Source organism: Syngnathus acus, chromosome 6 (assembly GCF_901709675.1).
Source record: "Syngnathus acus chromosome 6, fSynAcu1.2, whole genome shotgun sequence".
NCBI lineage: Eukaryota > Metazoa > Chordata > Actinopteri > Syngnathiformes > Syngnathidae > Syngnathus > Syngnathus acus.
In genome coordinates this window covers 10,271,373-10,296,148 of record NC_051092.1, presented here as the reverse complement: position 1 = coordinate 10,296,148, position 24,776 = coordinate 10,271,373, and the positions used below count along the sequence as shown (strand labels likewise).

The 24,776-nt window shown below is 41.3% G+C and overlaps 1 protein-coding gene across 1 annotated transcript in view; it reads right to left on the bottom strand.

Moving 5' to 3' along the window:
• Positions 1-17,781, bottom strand: part of tmtc2b (transmembrane O-mannosyltransferase targeting cadherins 2b) — a 64,419-nt gene extending 46,638 nt beyond the window's left edge. The window contains exon 1 of the mRNA XM_037254385.1: positions 17,328-17,781. Coding sequence (XP_037110280.1) covers positions 17,328-17,410 — 83 coding nt within the window. The 5' untranslated portion in view covers positions 17,411-17,781. The remainder of the gene's footprint in view (positions 1-17,327) is intronic.
• Positions 17,782-24,776: the final 6,995 nt, after the last annotated feature.

The window sequence follows — 24,776 nt, the reverse complement described above, 5'->3', positions numbered from 1 at the left end:
TTATCTGAGTCAAATTTTTGTTTATGTACACTGTGTGATGCTGGATGTAAATGAGTAGAATGTCCTTCGCATCCTTATTTTTTCACTCTGCAACACCTCCGGCTATGTTTCAAGTGTAACCCTACGGCATTTGCGGAGTATTAATAAATCAAGACAAAATCACCTACGCTGCTGCTTTTAGATGTTTTCTACACTTTGGGGAATCATTTGTTATTACAGGTGGCCCTTACAAGCACTGTTCCTTCTCAAGTATCTCAAATAAAATATTCAAATACTCTTGTGAGCTTTTTCTCGTCTTTGCACTATGCAGAAACGATGGGGAAAAATGTGGCTTGAGCTGCAAACAATGGAGAGACTTTTTGAAACAATGGACGGAAGATATAAGGTTGAACGTTAATGCACAGAAGCAGATTAGTCTATTTGGGCCATAATCCCTTTGCAGACGAGAAGAGATTTATGGGTCATCATGAAGGGGGTGGGTGGCTGTTCTGTGTTTACCACAGCGATAGGTTAGGGCACTCTAGAACGCTTCAAGCGATCAAGCCAGGCCTCTGTCAGGTTTATGACCACCCACCCACACATGCTCTTCAGGAACAATCTACTGCACCGTGACCTATAAACCACAAACTCATCCATTTACAAATCTTATTTGACTGGGAATCAGTTAAAACTGTTGTGGAGGAGGGGTTATTATTTAATGAGCTTAATGTATTACAACAGTATGTGGATTAAGATGTGGCTAGGAAAATAAGGGGTCACTATATTGTGACTTAACCACCATAACAGAAGAATTGTTTTCTGATTAAGTTATAATCAGAACTCAACCATCGATTTTCCTAAGTGCTTTTCCTCACAACCTCAGCTGACTTCAGTGACACCCTGAAATGGTCGCCAGCGAATCGCAGGGCACACATAGGAGACAAACAACCATCCAAACTCACACTTACTGGCAATTTGAAGTGGCCAACGCCTTACATAAATTATCCCAACACCAATCAACCGACCTTGCATGTTTTTGGAATACCCAGAGAAACCCCACGCAAGCACCGGCAGAACACACAGGAAGGCCAGAGCCGGAATCTAACCCACAACCTCCACACTGTGAGGCGGGTGTGCTAACCAGTGCGGCACTGTGCCGCAAAACTCAACCAATACAATTGATTTTAGCCAAAATATGTGCACTGGTAGCTAAAATTGTTTGTTTTATACTCATACAATGACTAGGACTTCAACCTAAACTTTGGGGAAAACTGTTAAAAATTCAATCCAATTTGGAGTGGAAATCATCATCATTCGAGGTATATGTGATGTTGTTCATATCGCAAAGGACTTCAGTGTACCACTCAAGATCTCTGTTCAGAAAGCATCAAAGCCTCCACTAAATGCAGTAACAGGCTTCATATTCCAGCGTGGGTGGCAGTAATGCACTCCAAAAGTTGCTTGCCAGCCCGCAATAAATGACAAAAGAAGATGACTCTGGCCTGACTTCTTGGCACATTACAATGAAAGAATTCTAGCCGTCCAGTATGTACAAAGCTTGCCCACACACCCCAGTTTAACATAGATATATTAGCAGACAATTCCTCCCAACGCCTGGTAGATGCAATGCTCATTAGGCAGAAAACTTTGGTCTGCCTTAGAGCTGCTTCTATCAAACACTTTGCATTTTCCTGGAAGAAAATGGCTATAAAGCATTCTTTCCTGGGAAGTCAGATGGTCTTAAATTCTAAGAATCATTATCAAGCATTTTGGGTTTCAGCTCGAGGGGCTCCAGCATAACAACTAGATTATCTCATCGGGGAGTTAAGTATTCACTAAACATTCATTAGTTTCATGCATAATAAAGAAGTGTGTCAAAGCATGTGGAAAAAAAAGATGAGCAATTCTTTGTGTGGGCCCAATCACTGACATAATTGTGTTTTTTCATTTTGTGACTGTGTTAATCTGTGTTCACTCCTTGCTTTCTGAGGTTTGCCTTCCACATTTTATATCTGAAGCCAAAATCATGATGACTAACCAAACTCCGGAGCATTTGATACAGGCTATGTTGAGCACATAATAAATAGCACACCATACAATGATTTCAGCTCTGCATTAAAAAAAACTGTCAATTTGCATTCACAGTTGGTGAAAGGGTCCATACCCAAATGGCAGTGGCAGCAACTACAACGTAAAGTCCCTCTGTCTTTTACAAATGTCAGAATTTGGCTCACAACAAGCAGTAGATTCTATTGAGATAATCTTTTAAATTTCAGCTTGTTTTACTGCCGTTCATTACTTGCTGCAAACCAACTACTAGAATGTGTCAGCCCAGAAAAGTGAAAAGCACACTCAGCAGGAACCAGTGCTAGACAAAACAGCATTAAGTACTGGGGTTGCTTGACAGGACAGAAATTCCCTTTGTCAAATCAATTTACAAAGCAGCAGGTAAAATGTCATTGAAAAAAAGGAAAATACTTACAGGAAGTACACACATAATGCTTCCAGCAAACAAAATGTAAACTTGCATTTGTGTCCTGTATTTACAGAGTAAATAAACATAGAGAGACCAAGAAAAGACAACCGATTTACAATGGGCCTGATTAAAGATTTGTGCATGAAGAAACAAACAATTGATTGCTCAAGCAAACATGGAAGCTGTTCTACTAATGAGGTGCATTCTGGATTGTGTCTGCCAAATTGGCAGATGGTTAAATTGCCAGTGACAAAAAGGAGTCACGCAATATCTCCGAAGATAAAATTCCTTTCCAATGTGCATTTTTGTTTCTTCTTGGTTATTTTAATCCACTATAGCAATGGTGCTGACTTCTTAGAACAGTTTTCCAGGTATGCTAACTCCAGTTTTAAACATAAAATATGCAGTGAGGAACTATTGTAGTGTCATATTTTTTTTCATCCATTTATCTATTTCCCAGCTGTCATTAGAAAGGATGTGTGTTTGTGTGTGTGTGGGGGGGGGGGGGGGAGCAATGAGAAGATCTTGATTTTGTCTGGTGAACCATGCCTACAATTTTCAGTATGAGAGTGTGATACTGCAATATAAATTTAGGTCATAACGCTCTTAATGCATCTTATCCAATAATTATGGAGGGCGCACTGCGTGGGCAATTTAGATTCTTCAATTAACCCAAGATTATTTTAAGAGGCATTATAATTGTGAACATGGGAAATTGTTATTCAGTATAGCATAATATTTATAATATATTATATTATATTATACAATTAACCCAAGATTATTTTAAGAGGCATTACAATTGTGAATATGGGAAATTGTTATTCAGAATAGTATAATATTTACAATATATTATGTAAGTCCCTTTTGGATTAAGATGACAACAGGTTAGTAATAACATCACTCATTAAAACAGATATAATCTAGAGATCGTCCCTGCTATTTTACCTCAACTCATTTCATTTGGCATTTTAATTTGGAAATAGCTTCCCGAAGCATTAACAGACAATTAGCAATTTTTAGTTTAGTAATATATTCTAAAAAAAATTAATAATGAAAAGAGTTCTCTCGCCTCCAAGCAGTAACTTTGATGATTGTCATTTGAGTGAACCATAAGCACAGGCATGTAACATTACGATGAGATATGGCACAAAATTACATTGAGCTCTATTACTTTGAAAATCTCTCATGATTATTCCAATCTGGCCTTGTGGAGCTGCATAGGTGTTTTAACATTCAGTGTCAAGTAGAGAATAGGAGTGCCGTCCTCAATATAGACCCGATTCCGACCTTCACATTCACAGATGCGCTTAATTGCCCACCCAGCGTGATTAATAATGACACAGGAGACCATGCACTCACTGCAGAGCATATTAAAAGAGAAGGAAATATAGGGAGCGGTCATGTAAAACACAGCTGTGTGCAGTTGTGAACAAAGTACTGTGTGTTTCATCATACAAACCTGCCTGCATGTCAGATCCCCGATAGCAAAGTTCAGAGGAGGTTGGACTTTCTCAGAAGAAAGATTTACAGGGTTGTTTGAAATAGAGTAAGCCGCTGAATTAAGAACGGGAGGAAAGATTTATTTTAGCCTCTTTCCAAAAGACCCATAGGAACCTTAGATTGATTTTTGGCAATATAGTGGACATACTTCAGTATTATCTCCGATTTATGGCTCTGGGGTGTAGTCATGCATTTCTTTTTTTTATGACTATGACTTTTTGCAAGCACCACTTTCAGCCTTGCTATAGTAGTCAGGATGGCAATGGGCAGTCAGTCGACTAATTTTTGGAGGCATTGCAGTGAGTACAAAAAGTTGAACTAAACTGAAAAATTCCTTCCTTTGGAGACTCAGAATGACCGGAGTTTCATTCCCGGAAGACTAGACGCCTGTGTATTGTGGAAAATTTTCTTAAGTGAAAAACAATCGCTTTTTAAATTACACACTAACATCCCCCTAAAAGTCAGTCAATTAATTCCCACATAATTGATTGGTACTGGTTTATTTTATGAATCCGGCCCATCAATACTGCAAAGACTTAGTGCAAAATATCTTTGTTTTCTTGCACATACCTACATATCGATAAGTTACAGGTCATCACTATCATCAGGAGATTTGCTTCACCGCTGACTTCCAGTATAATGTTTGCAATGTTTTAACAGTGCTTTGCTCTAATCTTTCCTAATTTTTTTTCTGTCTACAATTGACCCAGTGATTTTACAAAGTCACATCATGATTTATGGCGAGCATACAGCCCATCTGCAATACACACTGATAATGCAGTATCTGGAACAACTACAGGAGTTTCTTGTGAAAGGATTCTTTGAAGGGCCACAGTGCAAGTGGAGCTCATATCTGCAACAATTAAGGTAAATACATTTTGCGCAACTTTGCCAACTCCTGCTCTACCTTCTCAGCTGCATTGTAAAAGAAAAAATGGTAAAAAACACAGTATAGTGCTATGGATCTTCAAAAACAGTTGATTTTTTTTAATAATTCAATTAAAATGTACTGATATAAAAATATATTATAACAGGATTAAATTAAAAAGGTGAATATAACTAGACTGTGCTTTGTTAATAAAAGAAGCAAAACCTACAAGAGGCTTAAGGTGTTCTTATTCATTTTTATGATGTGCTAAGTGTGTTAATACTTTTTCAAGTCCTTCCTAAAGGAAAAAAAGAAATCTCTCGAATCCACCAAATTACTTTTCTATGGGTTTTATGACCTGAAAAGTGCAATTGACCTACCCCCACACTTCTTGGCTAAGAGAATCTGAGTTTGAAGGCACCACTGCCAAATATTGCACTGCACGGTGGGATTAGGTCCATGTAAACAGATTAATGAAATCCTTTGCCATGCTTCAAAGTCAGAGTCCCCATCTAGAGAGGCTACTGTGCAGCATGGCCACTCCATTAGTCTTCTGTGGTTGTATTATTTATGCAGAAGGAACAAATTATTTAGGTTTGCCCTAAGCTTGGTCCATATTTTTTGAAACATTTATGTAATATGCAGTCAGAATAGCACATTAAACTTGATATATTTAATACTGTTTAGGTAAAATCTGGAAAGATTGAATCACAATCCTGTGATGTCTCTAATCTGTTGTTGTGACATCCGTAAGAAATTAGAACCTTAGTATGAATTTGCGTCCCGATATTAGAGGGGATTAAAAGGTTAGTAAAGTGACACAATGTCAAATCTAGTTTGTTATCACATTCCAGTTGTTACGGAGTGGCTGGACTAACATTTACAAAAAGACATGGTGGTGTGATATGATATAGCCCATAGCTATGAGTATTGATTGGTCATCATTCCTCCTTTTCTTACAAAGGCCTTGGGACTGTACATGTCATTTCATTTTACACCAATGAGCGAGCTAACAAATACATTACTAGCTGCTTGTTGGTATGGTCATTTTACAGTCCTTGGAGGTTGTCCAATACTCACAGTTGAAATAATGTTTTGACTGATTATTCAGTATCAGTATTCATCCATATTTTCAAAATGTTAAAACTGTGAGATGCTGATTAATCACATTAATAACTTTGCAACTAGGCATAAGCATCTTTCCAATAAAGGACTATTTAATATGTATCTCGATACAAGGGGTACGATACATTTGATTCAGTGGGCTCATGAGTCAATTCTATAGGGTATAGCTGTAGCTTGAGTCAAATTTATTAATATGAAACAAAATTTGAAAGCTCCCCAAAGCCCAAACTTTTCAAGTTAATTGAATTCAAAGATAAAATAAATCACCAGCAAAACAAATTCTATTTACATGGATTTACACCTGGTATGGATCTCATAAAAGGCAATTTGATACGTATCATGATATATGGGGTGTGATACGATTCAATGAAGGTACATTTTATAAGGTAATGATTTGATTCGATTTGGTTGAATCAAAACCAATTTACAGATACAATTCAGTTTTAGTTACCCCCCTATGTGCAACACAATGTACATATGTGTTTTGACAGAAAACAGATAGTTGGCACAATTATAGCACATAGGATTTGTTTTCTAGATTGGCGATTGCTCTCAGACTGCAAAGGAAGCTCAACGTCAAACAAAACAACAAAATCAAGTTTGCTTTCTCTAAGCACCATGAAGTACAAATACATCCATCACACATGCAACAAATATTCAAATCCTTTATACAACAGAAGAAACACCAGCATGGCATCTACTGAACAAGCAACAATGAGTCTTGATCAAACAAGCATCACACATGAGCAACTGTTCACAATGGCGCTACAGTTCCAACCCAGGCTGACACTACTCATTAAAATGCAAGCACGTCTATGCTTATAAATCCTGTCAACATGTAGTCCACAATACAACAGTGTTTACTTGTTCCACCTTGTCAAGAATGGTGGTGGTGCCAATGGATTAAATGTACTGCTAGGCATTTTATTTATATTAATCCATTTTAAAGGTAACAACCCAAGATTAGACATGATTGTCGACCTTTTCTTTTCTAATGGTTATTATGAACAATCTGTTTCGATAAAAGGAGAGGAATTGTAAGAAAGGAAAATAAGGTGGGACAGAAGTAGTAGTGAAAGTAGAGGGTGATGCAGAAAATGACCTGGATGACTGTTGGCAGTGGTAGAAGTTGCCGGCGAGTACTACTGCCTGCTACAGGTAAGGTACAGTACATATCAAACACACAGAAAGAGTCATTTGTAATATACAGTAAAATATGTATTCAAAAAAAGAAAAGAGTTTCAATGCAAAGTCATACAATCACTCATAGGAAAGCAGTAATTTATATTTTAAAGGTTGTGAAGCAACAATCTACACAGCATCATCCTCATTCTTCCAGTGCATTTATTCTTACATTTAATTAGCTCTAAGCTCTATTTATTTTAAGGGTAATGTTGAAATTATAGTAATGTGGTTTTGGATGATAGTTTGATGTTTATTTAGGGTTTGATCTATTTAAAAAAGAAAACCTACAATAATTCCATTCTACCTGTATTCAATGCAATTGACCAGCAGGTTATTAGAACAGTTGAATTTCCCATGACTATAGAAATCATACTTTTTTCTAACATTGTTGAGATTGCAATGCTCTGCAAAAAATGATGGCTGTGTGTGAATTAGGATACTCTAATGGGGGTGAAAAGGTTTGTGATGGAAATTTACCGGAGCAGGCTTTTGCTGACTATTGAGTAACAAGGTTATTTCGCACACTATGTTCCAGGGAACTGTAAACAATTGTATGTTATGGTCACAAGTCTTCTATAAGTGCCGACACAGCCACTCTGTTAATAAGACAATCATATTGCGGCACCTCAGGTGCTGCACCAACATCTTTTTTTACACTCTAACTCAAATTCTAGCGTTGTACAAAATATTAGTCAAATAATAATACATTTTATTTGTAATGCACTTTACACTTGATAGAAATCTCAAAGTGCTAAATAAACATGGGAAAATACAAAAATTGCGTTTCGCAATCATTAAAGAGGTGGAGAACCTCCCAGGGTGCCAGCACCAAGGTAGTCTTGACAGTGGGGTTTCTTATAGGAGACCTGTGATCACAACATACAATTATTTAGTTACTTAGAAGCATTGTGTTAAAGATTAATACAGAGCAGTAGCCTGTTCTGGTAAATTTGTGCTTTACAATTAAAAAGAATAAATAAATACTGGTTTAGACAGGAGGCAGCGTTTGTTTGCCTATCAAACTGTTTTGGGTGGTAAGACCGTTTTACGAGAATAGGCAGATTCTAACCAAATTTAATTGTGAGATATGAGATGGTTGAAGAAGTAATTATAAGTTTCCCTAATGATCTATGAAAGTCGTGTTAAAACATTATAAAGTGAGAAGTAAATTGATTTGCAGATCCACCACATATGATACAAATGTCTTGTTGGTTCTACCAACTATGATTTAAACCACGTCACTTATTACCTTCTTCTGTCTTACATAGTGCTGCCTATACTAATAACTGGAGTGACTTGTGAAAATCTGGTGAAATTGCACAGTATTCCCTTGTGTAAGCACTTACGTATATAGCACCTACTAATGCACAAATACAAATGTGCTCGTCTGCAAAATACCCTTCAGAATATTTTTCTTCCCATTTAGATTGCCGCACCATTGAAAGGATGAATTCATTAGTAGGCTGTATCGCAGTGACAAGAACAAATAGTGGGAATCGTAATAAGGGCAAGTCATATCAATTGTCACATGGAAAAATGTGGCAGCTTATTATTTGGTTGAAAACAAATCAATAAATCCTCAATGACCAGCCGCTGATGTATGTTAGCCTCAAGGAGGATGAATAATAACAGCTGAAAGACATTCTATTCAGGATGTGATGCCAGTGGAGATCTATTACTTCCAAACAAGAGAGGTGTGTCTCGAGGGAGTCTACATAGAAGGTACCTGCCGCCATCAATTGGCGTGTGACAGAATCATCAACGGTGTCAGTCAAGACAAATTATGGCCTTAATTTGCAAATGGACCAAATGACCACTCGATATTAGAAGCTAGTTTAACTGAATGAATTGTTCTCTGCGTGATAATCATTTACTTGCGATCCAATCCCTTTGTTTTATAAGAAAAGCAATTGAATCGTAACTTGACCACTAAACTAAAACAAACACTCAAAAAAAAACATCCTTGGATCAGCATTCTTGTGATGATAAGAAACATAACTAGTGTGTGATGCTGCTCAAAGTACGGGTCAGGATCACTGCAGTCTGAAAGTAACCAAGGCCACAAGTCTTCTAGCTGCTTCCTAATTAAAACAGAAGCTGAAGCTGATGTTTCCACCTTGTGTTTATGGGTCTACTGTGCATGCTGGATATTTTAAGAGGTGCCACCTGGGGCAACCGGTGAGGTTTAAGGCCTTCCGAATATCACTTTAGGTTGGTGGTGTAAGCCTTTTAGCAGAAGGGAGTTCACAGTCGGGGTAGGTTGAGATAAACGACAGCCACAACCACACATGTGAATTCAACTTCTCGCACCCTTTCACTTTGGTCCATCCATACTCACAATCACTTTCTCAAAGGCATGTTTTCCTGCAAACCCTCCAATTAGAAACTTATTTTGGGGATTCGAGAATCCTTATTATTCTGTCAGAACCATTCTCTCTAACTTCTTAGACTTAAGGGGCCAGTAGAGGAATAACAGTCATTTTCTCGTTAGCCGTTCCTTGTCAAATCTAAATAAACTCACACAAATTGTGTGTATCCATCTCGGTAGCCGGGAGGAAGTGCTCACTTGGAGGAATAGCTGCAGGGGAAATTGACATGCGGAGGTCAGTGATGAAGAGAAACACCACGGCCGGAGACTCTTGGGGTCAGTGCTCAGCCAAAATAAACCTGTGAAAGCAGCCCTGTAAACCATCAAGAATCCATCAATCTGCCTCCTCTGTGATTTTATTCCCAATGACAGTGCGCAAGCAAGAGAGTGAGTGAGAAATTTGGCTACATCTGTGAAATACAATACAAACTGGAGTGGATTTACCATCTGGAGACATTTTACACTCATCTGCCTCATGAGAACTTGACAACTTATGCCCGAAATCTATCTACAGCAGAGCTGATAAGAAACTGAAAGCAAAATAATCTGCTACAATATGAATTATATGACTGGAAAGGAATTCAAATTTATAATGAAAGATGGAAATATTTAAAATACGTCCTCAGCGTTCAGTGGAAAACAAAGGTCTTGTTTGTTTGTCAAAACCAGCCTGTGTATCAGCAGCAACTAATAAATACACGTACAAATTTACATCAAGCATGCCCATGTTGGGAAAAGCCTTCTGAGGAGAAATGTGGGTTAGATGCACTTCATAATAATTTTATTGTTGAGTCCCAGAGGGTGTTTCTCACACATTTTGTTGCACCAATACCAAAAACACTGGTTTCGATCAATTACAGAAATCCTTTGAACAGAGATCGAAAAATGTCTTGCATGTTTTTTTTTTCCAACAATTCAGGCTTGTGTTTGCTCAGTGGTTTAGTGGCCAACAAACAAATGAAATTATGTACTAAATATTTCACGCATGCTCTAGTTGCAATAATGTAGTACTTTTCATCAAAACCATAGAAAAAAACAGAAGGCATTTCGGGCCTAATGGAGCGGCAATCAAAAGTCCGAATACTGTAAAAGGAAAGACCATTATCAAGCTTAATAAGTGATTATCATAACAATTCCAAGAGCGAACCCCTCCATTGCACACATTTTACTCAATGAACTGAAGCTTGCAAAACCTCTATATCTTATTTCCAATATCACAACCTACCCTGCCAATTGCATCATCTTTGCAGCTACAAAGGAATCCCACCCAAACTAGCAAGATGAACTGCTGGCATACACACAAGGTGGGAAAGAAGGACTCTTTTGTTAACGTACTTAACAGTGAATGTTCTACTACATCAGAGCATGCATCTCAAGTTCATTAAATTGGTGAAGATTTAGCTATTGCATTTTTGTTCCATTCAAACTGATAACTTTGAAATCTTGCTTCCGTCCAATGACCAATATTTAATTGGCTCATACTTTGAGTCCTCCTGAGGGAATAACAGGAATGCACAACCCTTTCCTCTGACAATAGACAAAGGCGACACAACTGAACTGGCCAACTTAATGAAACAAGCCACTGACTGCTCTTTGTTTGAGTGGTAGGCCACCACGAAGGAGAGGATCATTGAAGCCTTGCTTCCTTATAGAAAAGGGGCAATCTATAGCATCTTATTTAGATTTGGTGGTGGCAAACAAGTTTGGGTTTTTGACAGCTCAGGGATCTCTGCTTACACTGTGTGCCCCACTCACCCCCAGTCTTGTTAATCCTATTAATATGAAGCGGGCCAAAAGCCTGAGAGTGGCCACAGCTTAAAAGCCATCAGCGCGCATTAGCATTGGAAACGCAAACCCAAGTCTAGACCTAATAAGCATTTGGACCCAGGAGTCAAATCACTGGAGGTCTCAGGATAGCAGAATAACCTATAGACAGTATTTACCAATCAAGGCTCCCTAAGGGAATGCAGCGTTGATGCAACAGATGTACCACGTTATTGGATCTAAATCCCACTAATCTCATTTTGTTGGTCTAAGAGCACATTAGAGCCATCATTTTCACACACTGTATTCCTTGGCAGCATGATGGCTTTTCTCACTTTATTGAGCAGCCGCTATGGATGTCCGCTCTGCTCTACTGACCATGTGAAGGATTTACTTGTTGGATGATCTAGTCTAGCGTTGCATTTTGTTCCCATTTAAGGCGATTATTATCACTGTGTGCAAAACTGTACATGTGCGCTTCTACTTGTACAACCACATGATGTACTTGGAGGGATAATCTGTTGTCTTTTAATTAAAACACATGGCAGAGAGACTCAAGAATACTCAAAGCGGACTAGGGCTAACATGTTGCACCGTGCAGTCAAGTTTGATCTTTCATGCTTCAATCCACCAACAGGCACGTTCAGCACAGTTCTACATAAGGCTTCCCGCTGCACACCAGTCAAGTTATTAAAAAGCATCTGATTTATGCAGTTTATTCTGGCTTGGCTTAAGCACAGCGAGGGATTCGAAGATACGACAGGCTTGGCGGCGGCCCATGAGCAGCTTTCAGTTACATAGGAGGTCGTGCGCCACCAATGTGGTACATCACAAATAACCAGTTGAAGTACATAAGAACTCCTTACAACCACCAAGAGATGTTTATCTTCACGCAGCAGCAGACTGCCACTTGCTCTGGTTAAATAAAAACAAAAAAAAGAGAGAGGGGGCTTGATGGGGTATCCTCAGGTTCTTACAACAATATGTGATTAGTAAGTCCACATCATGTTGTGTCTGTATAAATTTCTCAAGAGTCTAGACACCATCTGGACCTGAAGGAAACAAGCATCCACTGGTGTCAAGAGATCATGGTGTCTTGTCAAAAGATTTTAGGGTTATTAAGAATGTCAAAAGCTACTAAGATTTAGATGCTAAACATTAACCTCTTGCTGTTAAGTCACAAAATAGTTTTCAGATGTGACTGGGGTGATTTATACAGCAGCTGATAGATGGTAGAAATACAGTAAAACTAATCATATCCTATTTGATTTCATTCTTAACAGAACATCTTTCCATCCATTTATATTTGTTGCTCCTTGCTACAACAATGAGCTCAACTGTATTTGCAATAAATACTTTAAAAGGCATCTTCTTTTGCACATAAGAGTACTTTTTAGTTTGTTTGCTTTCAAATCACAAAAACACATATTTCACACAAATGATGGACAAATGTGTTTCTATTGTTAAGCATTGCAATCAAGAAAGGTCATAAAACTGACTGCTCTTATGTAATTTTGGTAGGAGTGTGTGCAGTCATGCACAAGTTTGTGCAAATCCACCCTATTTTAGGTTTATGGAAAAAAGCTTTGTTTTTCTATAATGAACTTTATGAAAATAGGCCCCAACCATAATCCCCTAACCGCTACTAAATTATGGCAAAGTGGGGCATTTTAATGAGAAAAAAATATAGAGGAGCATGTCCAAAGCATTACTGTGGTCTGACTGCCATGTCTGTAAATTGATGTCGGGAGTATCTTTAGGACGCAGGCACACAAAGTACCCAGGTTCAATGATGTTCATCCTATGCAAATAATTTATATATGTTTTTATCCATCCCACTAAATTATGTTCTGATGAAACAGATAGAAAGGACCATTCCTTCCTATTGCATTCCTATTGACCCGTCTATGAACCCACTCCATGTAAAATGCCAAATGCAATAACATAGGTCATGGTAAACAACCCACAAATATATGGATGGAAATTCCCCTGGTTATAAGTAAATAATTTGATTTTTTTTCTGCTATTTACGGAGAGGGTTCAAATCAACCATCTTTTTACCCTAGTGACAAATTGGTTGGAAAGCGAAGCTTAGGAAAACGGAGCTGCAATCTATTTGCGGTCATAGTCTGAGTGAATCTTTCCAGGCTGATGTATGGAAAGATGATCACACCAGCAGTATCATCATATCATACAATTAACTATTTCTGTGAAATGATTAGACCACACAAGAGGTACTTAGCATTTTTGTAATTATAAGGCAATTTGAAAGGAAATTTGCGTGGAAAAAAACTCTTGACTGCGTTTGACTCTTGGTAAGGCCTATTACCCTCGTCTGAGCCCAAACACAGAAGTAATCCTGTGATCTGCCCACGCACTCACACTGGTCTAAGTGAATATAACAATAGCATGTGCCGTTGCGGAGCCAATTATCCATCTAATTTCTGTATTCAAATAGATTTCATTGCGAGAAATTGGTCACAGTTGCATTGAAAATGCATTTGCGATCACAACTGCGTGAGATCTGCATGCATGTCTGACATCCGAGACTTGCGATGTCTCTATCCTGGCAAGAAAATAATTAAAGCTACCGCAGATCTTTTGCTTCCTCTTCATTCACCTCAAACCCTTGCCTTGAAGCTGCAGAAGGGACTGAAACCACACTGGACCATCTGCAGACAGACGCTAGTTGATGAAGCCAGAGGCCTGAAGGCTTTGGACTACTCTGATGGATGCTTAGCAGACATGGAAGTGTGAGAGAGGAAGACACAGAGAGCGAGAGAGATGCAAGCACGGCAGTAATTACAGGGAGGAGAGGGAGAGAGCGAAATCCAGACCTGGAAAAATGAGGAGATGCTCAGACTGCTGGGTTGCCGCCCTTGGGCCCTCAACAGAACCACAACCCTAACCAGTCCATCCTTCATATAGAGTTACCGACCACTGCCGTGACACGGGGGGCCAAGAAAGCAACAGCAAAGGATGCAGACAAGTGTTTGGGGGATTTTGTCTATTTCAAGATGCATTGTGGAGCAGAAGAACTCCACAAATAAAAAATTGATGCTGAAAATGGACTCCACGAGGCAACTCGGAGTTCATTGAGAAAAAAAAGAGAATCAGATGGCGAAATAAGTAACTAGTGGAGTGGTTACTGTCCAAAGCTTCTCTGTGTTAGTTGGCACCACCAATTGCAAGCGTAATTGGAAGTACTGGTTCTTCCCAACCTCACTAATAAAACCATCACAGTGCCGTACAACTGTCATACCACGAGACATGACGACCCTGACAATCGACCTTCAAATCAATCAACCTGAATGACTTTGGTTTGAATCACTCTCTTTAAATTCTGCCATTACTAAAGAGTAATAAATTAGAAAGTCAAAAACTCATTTTGCATTCCAGTGCTAATCTGATGACGTTACAGAATGCTCAGGTGTCTTGTATAGGTATAATGTGTTATTTGCTAAAAATATAGTCACAAAAACACAACCTGAACTTTGATCAGAAACTGAGCAAAGCCAGTGCACTGACTACCTAGCCAGAGGCAATGTAAGTGCTGGCTGGTTCTTCATTGAGGATTACTATATCAAAGTACCGTTTTTTCCATGTATAATGCGCCCCCATGTATAATACGCACCCTAAAAATGGCATGTCGATGCTGGAAAAAAGCCTGTACCCATGTATAATACGCACCCAAATTTTGACTCCTACTTAAGTCCGTAAACGTAAAATTATTTCAGAAAAAAGATCATCTTTGGGAACAACCGGTTGTTATTCTGCCGGTCAGTATCACTGCGCATGCGCTAGCAAACTCAATAGCGAAGAAATGTTTCGGATTTGTGTAGGGTACATTGTGACAGCAAACGAGCAGGTGATCGAGCAAGCGTCTGATACGAGAGCATTGTGTTCGTATGGAGCGTGTTTGAAGTGAACAGCAGAGAAGAAAGGAACAAGGCAAAGTGTTGTGAAATAAAATATTACCTGTAATACGCATTTAGGTAGAGAACTGAACTCTCGCTCTTTATATAGCTGACGTGTCAAAAAATAAATAAATAAAAAAATTGTACCCATGTATAATGCGCACCCCAGATTTTAGGACAATAAATTCGTTAAATGTTGCGCATTATACATGGAAAAAACGGTATTCATATTTAATTCTCCTCAGTGCAAATATATTAATGGCGATATTCAAAATCTGCAAAACCTGCCGTACAATTCTATCTTCTCCACGTTGACAGCTACATTATCAAATCATATCAGGCTTCTCCTCACACACGTACACCATTAGCAAGTTATATCACCGTATGGGTCTGGGATACTTTTTACTTGGATAAATTAGATATCTCAGACTCGGCTGCCTCCCCTCGCTACTTTCTCACCACCAGCGGAGCCTGAGGGGACAGGAGACTGCTGCTAATTACAAGCCCGAGCGCAACATGTGCTGTTTTAAACACAGATAGTGCTGGCTGGCTGATAGACAGCAAGCAAAGAAAAACCTGTCAAATGTCAGAACATATTGAATAAAATATTGAAAAATACTTGGCTGGGATTGCGGGATTTGTGTCAGAAGCCCCAACTCGGTTGGATCGCAGCTCAGGTGGCAATAAATAACATCTCTCCACGGACTAATCACGACTTGGCATGCTCTTACTCTAAAACTTTGAAGGCTTTTGGAGCTCTCCGGTAGTCACCTTTCTCTCTATGTTACCACTGTTTGACGGCTTTATGGACATTCAACATCTGTCTTGAACAGGACAGCCGGATCCGCCTATAACGTCCAGAATGCAAACACACTACAGGGAAAGAGAAACTGCACAAACAGAATAAGGTGCCTCGGGATTTTTTTTTTTTTCTTGTTGCAGGAAGCGCTGTACATACAGAGCAGTTAGCAGAGTTGTAAAAGGAAACACGGCAGTCGTCAATGTGGAGGGTGTTAATGTCCAGCCTATTTCATGGAGCGTTGTCATCTGGCTGTATTGGAATAGTCATGGAATACATGTCACAAATACACACAGTGTTGTTGAAACTTTCTGAGCTACAATAGATTAAGAAAGGGAGCTTACCTCTAAAATAGTATTTGTATATTTAAAAAAACTATACAAAAACACAGGACATCATTTTAAAAAATGCAGCTTTCAAATAGTAACGTGAACTGAGATAGGAAGCTGAATATAGAAGGATTTACATTCTAAAAATAAAACTTGAAGCACCTTTTAAGTTCATGAAAGCATTCTGTGTTTTAGGATAGTGATCTATCAGCATGACATATTTTGGCTTGCAAAAGTGCTCCAAATCTATCAGTGAGGGCATTTCCTCATTGGGTCACCCCAAAGTTTTTTAACTGGATTTCTGTCTCCATGTGGCTGGGCCAATCCTTAAATTACATTTTCTGCTCCTTTCTTTTGTCTTTTTTTTTTCAGTTTCACTTTTATATGCTTGGTAATCATTCTATTTTCAATTGAAATGCATTCAACCACTCATTTTCTAGCATTTATTCTGTTTTGCAGGTGAGATGGAGCCAAGCCCAGCAGACATTTAGACACGCATTTTTACAGGAATGTTTTCACTTTAATGTCCCGTGTGTGCTAGATCAAACTAATAAGAAACCTTTATACAATTAATCACATTATGTGAGCAATTAAAAAGCTGTTTTTTAAAGCAAAGAAAACTAAGTGGAAAAGCGAGTGACCTACATCACAGTGTGGATGAGGAATAAATGAGCCGGAGGCAGTGACATTCACTCAGCCATCAAATATCAAATGGTGCTCTTCCCCCCAAAAATGATGGTTTCCAGTGAAGAGTGACAAACCAGTCCGTTTTAAGTTGATGGGGCTTATTTAAAAGTTCTAGCAGATTGCACATTTGGACAGTACGCAACTTGTTCTGGGGAATGATTTCTTCACCAGAGATCGATTATTTCCACTAAGGGAATTTTGGAGCAATTCTGCTTTGTGGAGAATGCAATTCAGAATATACAGCATCATGCACTTTACTATCCTCCCATTTAATTGATTAATGAGAAGAGGCAGTGTATAGTATGAGTGGCATATGCCCACGCAAAGTACCTGTCATCGTAGCAGAAATCTGCTCCCAGAGTGTTGACATATAGGACCAGAGCCACGGCGCTGCACAGCAATTCTGCAAACATTTCTCTTCGTCTGGGACACACGCGTGACGTTGGTCCAACAATACAACTTCAAAGAAAAAAGCGTGCAAAATCCCAAAATGCGTGTTTCCTCACAGCCGCCGTCTTTGTCAGGATGTGTGCGCGAAAACAAGTCCGGTTGCCCCCATCCTCGCTTCAAGTGCACAAAGTGGACGCTCTGCGGGTCGCGGCGTGTCTAACCCATGTTGGCTGAGAGGCGGGGAGCTCTTTATCCAGCTGGAGGTTAGCCAAGGAGAGGGAAGGAATATTGCACACCAGCAATGTTTAGTCAACGTGTGACGACGCCACGGTTTCACACGCCTTCCCTTCCTCAAGCGGATCCGCACTCTGATGCTGAGCGACAGCGGCTTGGAAGCCGCTGACCGCAAAGTTAGCAGTAGTGGCAGGAGCAAGTTCTGTTTGCACTTTCAAAATAAATGTAAAGAGTCAGAACCTTCCCCTGACGAACCTGATTGCAGGAAAGAGAATTAGAAAGCTCTGACCAAGTACTTAAATGTGTAGCATTTGTATTGGCAGTCCTTACGAACTATTTTATTTTATAACCGTTACTGACTAAAATGAAATTTGCACAAACCCATTCGTGCATTTTTACGTTGACACATTTTAACATTGAGATTGTTTGCTTCTAAATAAAACAGCGCTCACAACTGTGATGCTTTCCTACCTACGGAGATCTCCAAAAGAACAACTTTGGGAGTCTTCATAGTCTTGGGTGCTGGACTGGAATTGGAATTACCATGTCCTGATGTCATGTTATCATCTAATTGACAGTTTCTGCATTTCTGAGCATTTTCATCACAAAACAATTTATTACCTTTTTTTTTTTTTTAATAAACATATATGGTCAGTTTCATACAACTTACCTAGGCTGTATGAAAAATTAGCAAACCTGCAAGCATCAAAGCAAATGGCTCATGATTTTTTTCCTTTGTCATCACACTCAGAGGTCCATCATTATATTTTGCCTGGCAAATAGTGCCGTATAATTGACACAAAGAAGAGACAGAACGAGATCAAGACGGACATTACTGAAGAAAGGAAGCTTTTATACACAAACCCTCATTTTGGGGAGAAAAGAAATGCATATGATGCCGCTTTTAAGTTAAAGGCAGCGATTTGTTGCTGCGGTATTACTGTCGCGTCACAGACAGTGTTTGGAAAGAAATGTTAAGGTATGTCATTAAAACTATGTCATTAAAAATTAAGGCTTCCTGTGTACCGTCTTTCTTTGTAAATAACCCGCGTGCACATGCGGCTTTTAGTACGGTGCAGCTTATTTACAACACCAAAATCTTTCCCTAATTTTTGCTTGTGCGGCTTATAATCAGGTGAGGCTAATAGTCCAGAAATTACAGTAACTTAAAATGAACACAGTCATTTGCTTACTTAGAATAAACCCTGATTAGTCAGTTAGTTAGTTAGTTAGTTAGTTAGTTAGTTAGTTAGTTAGTTAGTCAAAGTCAAAGTCAAAGTCAGCTTTATTGTCAATCCCTTCATACGTCAAGACACACAAAGAAACCGAAATTCCGTTTCCTCCATCCCACGGTGACGAGACATACAAGTAGGCGACACAAAACAAAAACAAGTAGGCACAAACCATAAATAATAAATAATAAATAAAATAAAATGAGCGATGAATAAAAACAGACCAATAACCCATTGAATATGAGGGGCAAAACCGAGCCAGTGAGCATACAGCAAGAACAGGACGCTACGCTGAAAGGGGGAGCGAGTTCAGGATCCTAACAGCCTGGAGTACGAAGCTGTTGGAAAGTCTGGTGGTGCGGGAGCGCAGGCTCCTGTACCGCCTCCCAGAGGGCAGAAGTTCAAACAAAGGGTGAGCGGGGTGACTCACATCACTCACAATCTTGGTCGCCTTGCGGGTGAGATGGGAGGTGTAAATGTCCTTCAAGGAGGGGAGAGAAGCACCAATAGTCTTACTAGCCGTTTTCACAATGCGCTGCAGGGCCTTCAAGTCTTGGTCAGTGCAGCTGCCACCCCAGACAGCAATACAGCTGGAGAGGACGCTCTCAATGGTGCCGCGGTAAAACGTAGTCATGACGGCCGGAGGAGTCCCCGCTCGCCTGAGTTTCCGAAGGAAGTACAGGCGGCGCCGGGCCTTCTTCGCCAGCGACGCGGTGTTGGTGGACCAGGAGAGATCCTCACTGATGTGCACCCCCAGGAACTTGGCGCTGCTCACTCTCTCCACCACAGCACCGTCGATGGTCAGCGGCAGGTGTTGGGCGTGACCCTTCCGGAAGTCAACGACAATCTCCTTGGTCTTGTCGACGTTCAGCAGGAGGTTGTTGTCCCTGCACCACGCGGTCAGAAGGTCAACCTCCAGCCTGTATTGAGTCTCGTCTCCCTTGGTGATGAGACCCACCAGAGTCGTGTCGTCAGCAAACTTCACTATGCGGTTGCCGCTGCAGGTGGCAGCGCAGTCATGCGTCAGGAGGGTGAAGAGCAGCGGACTGAGCACGCAGCCTTGGGGGGCCCCTGTGCTCAGCGTGATGCTGGCGGAGATCTTGTCGCCAACACGTACCACCTGTGGCCTCTGACAGAGGAAGTCCAGTAGCCAGTTGCAGAGGCCGGTACTGAGGCCCAGCTTGTCAAGTTTGCCGATGAGACGCTGCGGCACAATGGTGTTGAAGGCAGAACTGAAGTCCACAAACAGCAACCTCACATACGAGTCCTTCCCCTCCAGGTGGGTGAGGGCCGAGTGGAGGGCAGAGCAGATGGCATCCTCAGAGGACCGTTTGGCTCGGTACGCAAACTGGAAGGGGTCAATGGTGGGGGGGAGAACTGACCGGATGTGCTCCAAGACAAGCCGCTCAAAGCACTTCATGACGATGGGCGTAAGTGCCACGGGGCGGTAGTCATTGAAGCAGGATGGAGCAGGCTTCTTCGGCACAGGTACGATGGTGGCTGCTTTGAAACTCGACGGGACGATGGCCTGCTGCAGGGAAGTGTTAAAGATGTCCGTGAAGACATCCGTCAGCTCACCAGCGCAGTCCTTCAGCGCTCGACCCGGGATGTTGTCCGGGCCCGCCGCCTTACGGATGTCGATAGCGGCAAGCGTCCTCCTCACGCTGTCGGCGGAGAGGCACAGGGGCAGCTCGTGGGAAGGGGGAGTGGCCTTCAGCGGGCAAGTGCTGTTCTGAGCGTCGAAGCGAGCAAAGAAGCGGTTGAGGTCATTGAGCAGACGGACGTCGCCATCACAGCTCTGCGGCGCGGGCTTGTAGTCCGTGATGGTCTGAATGCCCTGCCAAAGGCGCCGTGCGTCCCTGCTGTCCTTGAAGTGAGCGGTAATTTTGCCCGAGAACGCCCTCTTCGCTTCTTTGATGCCCCGGGACAGGTCGGCCCTCGCAGTCCTCAAGCCAGCCTCATCCCCCGCCCGGAAGGCTTTGTCCCTGGCCCTCAGCAGCCTGAAGACAGCCCCTGTCAGCCATGGCTTCCGGTTTGCCCGAGTGACGACGGATACTGAGTGTGTCACATCATCAATGCACTTCCCGATGTAGGAGGAAACAGAGTCAGTATACTCCTCAATGTCCGCCCGACCGTCGCAAGTGGCCGCCCTCCTAAACACGTCCCAGTCTGTAGAGCCAAAGCAGTCACGAAGCGCATCAGAGGCACCCTCAGGCCACACCCGCACCCGCTTGCGAACTGGTCTGGATGTTCTCACCTTTTGTCTGTATGCGGGCAAAAGCATAACAGTGAGATGGTCAGAAAGGCCAAGATGGGGGAGGGGGGCGGCTTTGAAAGCTCCTTTATGCGAAGAGTAGACCAGGTCCAGGAAGCTGTCGCCACGCGTAGGAAAATCAACATGCTGGTGAAGCCTCGGAAAAACAGACTTCAGATTAGCATGATTAAAATCCCCAGCGAAGATGGTGAAACCGTCAGGGTGCGCTGTCTGTTGGTCACTGACAGCCTGGTACAGTTCACTAAGAGCCGCGACCCTGTCGCCTCCGATGTTGGAAGGCGGGATGTAAACCGCGACCAGCAGAATCGCGGTAAATTCCCTCGGCAGGTAAAAAGGACGGCACTTAATGATCACAAACTCCGCCAGTGGCGAGCAGTGCCTGCATACCACCACAGAGTCCCGGCACCACTCGTCACGGATGTAGACGCATATTCCACCTCCACGAGATTTCCCCCCTCGTACAATGGTCCGGTCCGCCCGATAGCACGCTAGCCGCTCCAGACGTACAGCCGAGTCCGGAATGTTGACGGTCAACCAAGTCTCAGTGAACACGAGCACACAGCAGTCACGCACCGTCCGGTTTGTAGATCTCAGCAAGCGAATGTAATCCATTTTGTTGTCCAGCGATCGAACGTTCGCCAGAAGAATGGAAGGCACGGCCGGGCGAGCCGGGTTGGCCGCCAGCCTGGCCCGGACGCCCCCACGCTTGCCCCTCTTCAGCCTCCTCGCACACCGCTTTCGACGCTTCCCAACCGGGGGAGGAATAGCAGACGAGTCCGGCGACGCTTCAGGACGTAGCAGTCCGAGCGCCTTTAATGTCCCCGCATCAAAGTCCAGAACTCGACAAAAGTCGCTTTCGCCGATGTCGAGCAGAACCTTCCTGCCGTACTTGTAGCACGACTCAGTACGACGAGACGAACGCACAAAACTGCCGGTCAAACACTCATTTGACGAACAAAACACCGTTCGAGCGGGACAGAGAGAGGTCGCTGCGTATGCACGCGCCGCCATCTTGAAAGTTAGTTAGTTAGTTAGTTAGTTAGTTAAAGAATACTTTGTATGTATTATGGTATACTTATGGTATACCATAAGTGCCTACCTACTGTTTCTATAAAATTTAATTTGTTGTTTGTTTTTTAAGGAACTTTGGTAACCAAGCTTTACAATGATGTCTTAGTGCCACACAAGGGAAAAATCCACCACCGTGTAAAAGATATGCATGTGTTGGAAATTGAGGTAGAGAGAGAGAGACAGACAGACAGACAGACAAAGAGAGAGAGAAACAGAGAGAGAAAAGCCTTTAGTTTGCATGCGAGAGAAAGACCTCCCTGAATGTCTTTGGACCGTGGATGGTTTGAAGGAATTACAGGGACACTGCATTGGCAGAAAAATAATTGCTGGTTTGGGATAATGTCCGAGGAGGAAAATCACATCCTTGTGGAAAAGATGAAGACTAAACGTGAGAGTGGTAAAACAGAGAAGTGGTGCTTAAAGCTGGCTTTGGCTTTTCACAGAGCCAAGAGGCTTTATCTAGCTGTGGTTATTTAGGAAGAGTCAGGGGAATATGAAACAAATGAAACAATGACAGTGATATTATGAGCAGATTGTGATCAACCTGATTTTGGGTGTGTTTTTTTAATACATTATAATCACTTTGGGAAAAATTGTGGTTACGTGGTAGCATTACCAATGAAAAACACACACACACATATACAAACAGCACACAAATACACAACTTGTTTCCCTTGCACAGTACTGCGTAGACAACAATTCTAATTTAGAAAAGCAATCAAACTGAGCAGCGTGTACAGTATACAGTATTATCGAAGCACCCAATTGTCACACAATATGATTCCAGAGTTCTACTTTTTAACATGCATCTTCTAATATAAAAGGTTGGATTTCCACAACATGCTTCAAATGATCCCATTTCATTTTTCCCTCATGTGGTTCGGTTCCATGTCATATAAGCAGGAAAAAAATATATAATCCAATTTCCTCAGATCCAAATTAGACTTCAATCATACATGGATATCTGCCAATGGAACTGCAGTGTAAGCGGACCGTCTGACTGTGTTACGATATGTGCTCTCAAATACTAAAAGTATGTTGCTACTGTATTTCATGCACTCTCCAGGTCGGGGTTGAGATCATGTACAACGTCCAGGAGTTCGAGTATTTTGGGGTATGTCCCAAGCATACTTAAAAGTAAAGAATGAGAGATGATATGTTGAAAGAAAACTCCAATATACTTGTGGTTGTAGTTCAAAGCGGCACTAAGTTGCTTTTACTGAACATTTTGAATGTGGAACAAAATAGGAGGCACCTATCAGTTATAGTCATTATCACAACTGTAACACAATACTACCTCTTCTACCTCGTCTTGTGTGATGTTTTTCTTTTCAACTACCGTATTTTCCGCACTATAAGGCGCACCTAAAAACCTCAAATTTTCTCAAAAGCCGACAGTGCGCCTTATAATCCGGTGCGCCTTATATATGGACCAATATTGAGCCACTACAGCAGGAGTGTCCAAATATATGGACAAAGTTTTAAAATGGGCCATTCATTGAAGGTGCGCCTTATAATCCGGTGCGCCTTAAATATGGACAAAGATTTAAAATGGACCATTCATTCAAGGTGCGCCTTATAATCCGGTGCGCCTTATAGTGCGGAAAATACGGTACTCTTTCTCCTTGTACCACTATGACATTGTCAACCAAAACTGATGATTATTATATTAATAAAAGAAGCATATTTGACTGTGATGTTGTGGCTGGTTAGCATAAACATCCCTGCAGCCATTTGAAGGAAATTTAATAAGAAATAAAGAGAAGTGTGGCATACCGCCTGGTAAGTGTATTGCTATCATTTCAGGTTTGTCAGACGAGCATTTGCAGACGCACACACACACACACACGCACACACTCCCCGACACACACACACACACGCACAGCCATGGAAATATCTTTCCAGCATCTTGAATTGACCACTTCACTCAAGGGACCCTCTCGGTTATTTCAAACTCTCTGCCTCTTAAACCCACACTGACGATTGGCAGGTTTCTAACAGTAGTGCACAACATTCATATTTGGACTCCTTCGCAACCTCAAAAAGTCACACAACTGGTACTTTAGTTCAGACAAGTTTTCCCAATATTTTATCACTGTGATGTGTCATCTTTAGCTCTTGAATGCATCAGAGGTTAAGAGATTGATTCCCTTTATGATCAACATTGACATATTATGATTGATGAATGTCCATGAACGTAAACCTGTGTTTTGTTTAAGTGCTACTACTCATACATCAATTCCAGGCTTTTATTTATTTATTTTTATTCAAATGCCCCCGATGACAATCCCAGCTGATGTGGAATAATGTGCTTAGCAGATGATTGAACATGACTATTGCAGCAAGGGATCTTTTAAACATCAATTTAGATGTCCCCTGCCCCTGTCTCCTCCCCTACTATCTCGATCCAAAAGACAAGAAAGGTATTGAGTTTTTCTTTATTTCTAAGACTAAACACAATTACACGGATACCGACCAACACTCCTGGCCCTATTGCAGTATGACCCATATTCGAATGAGCTGAGTTGTCACTATTTGACAGCCACATAAAATAAATAACGGAAACATGCTCGTGAC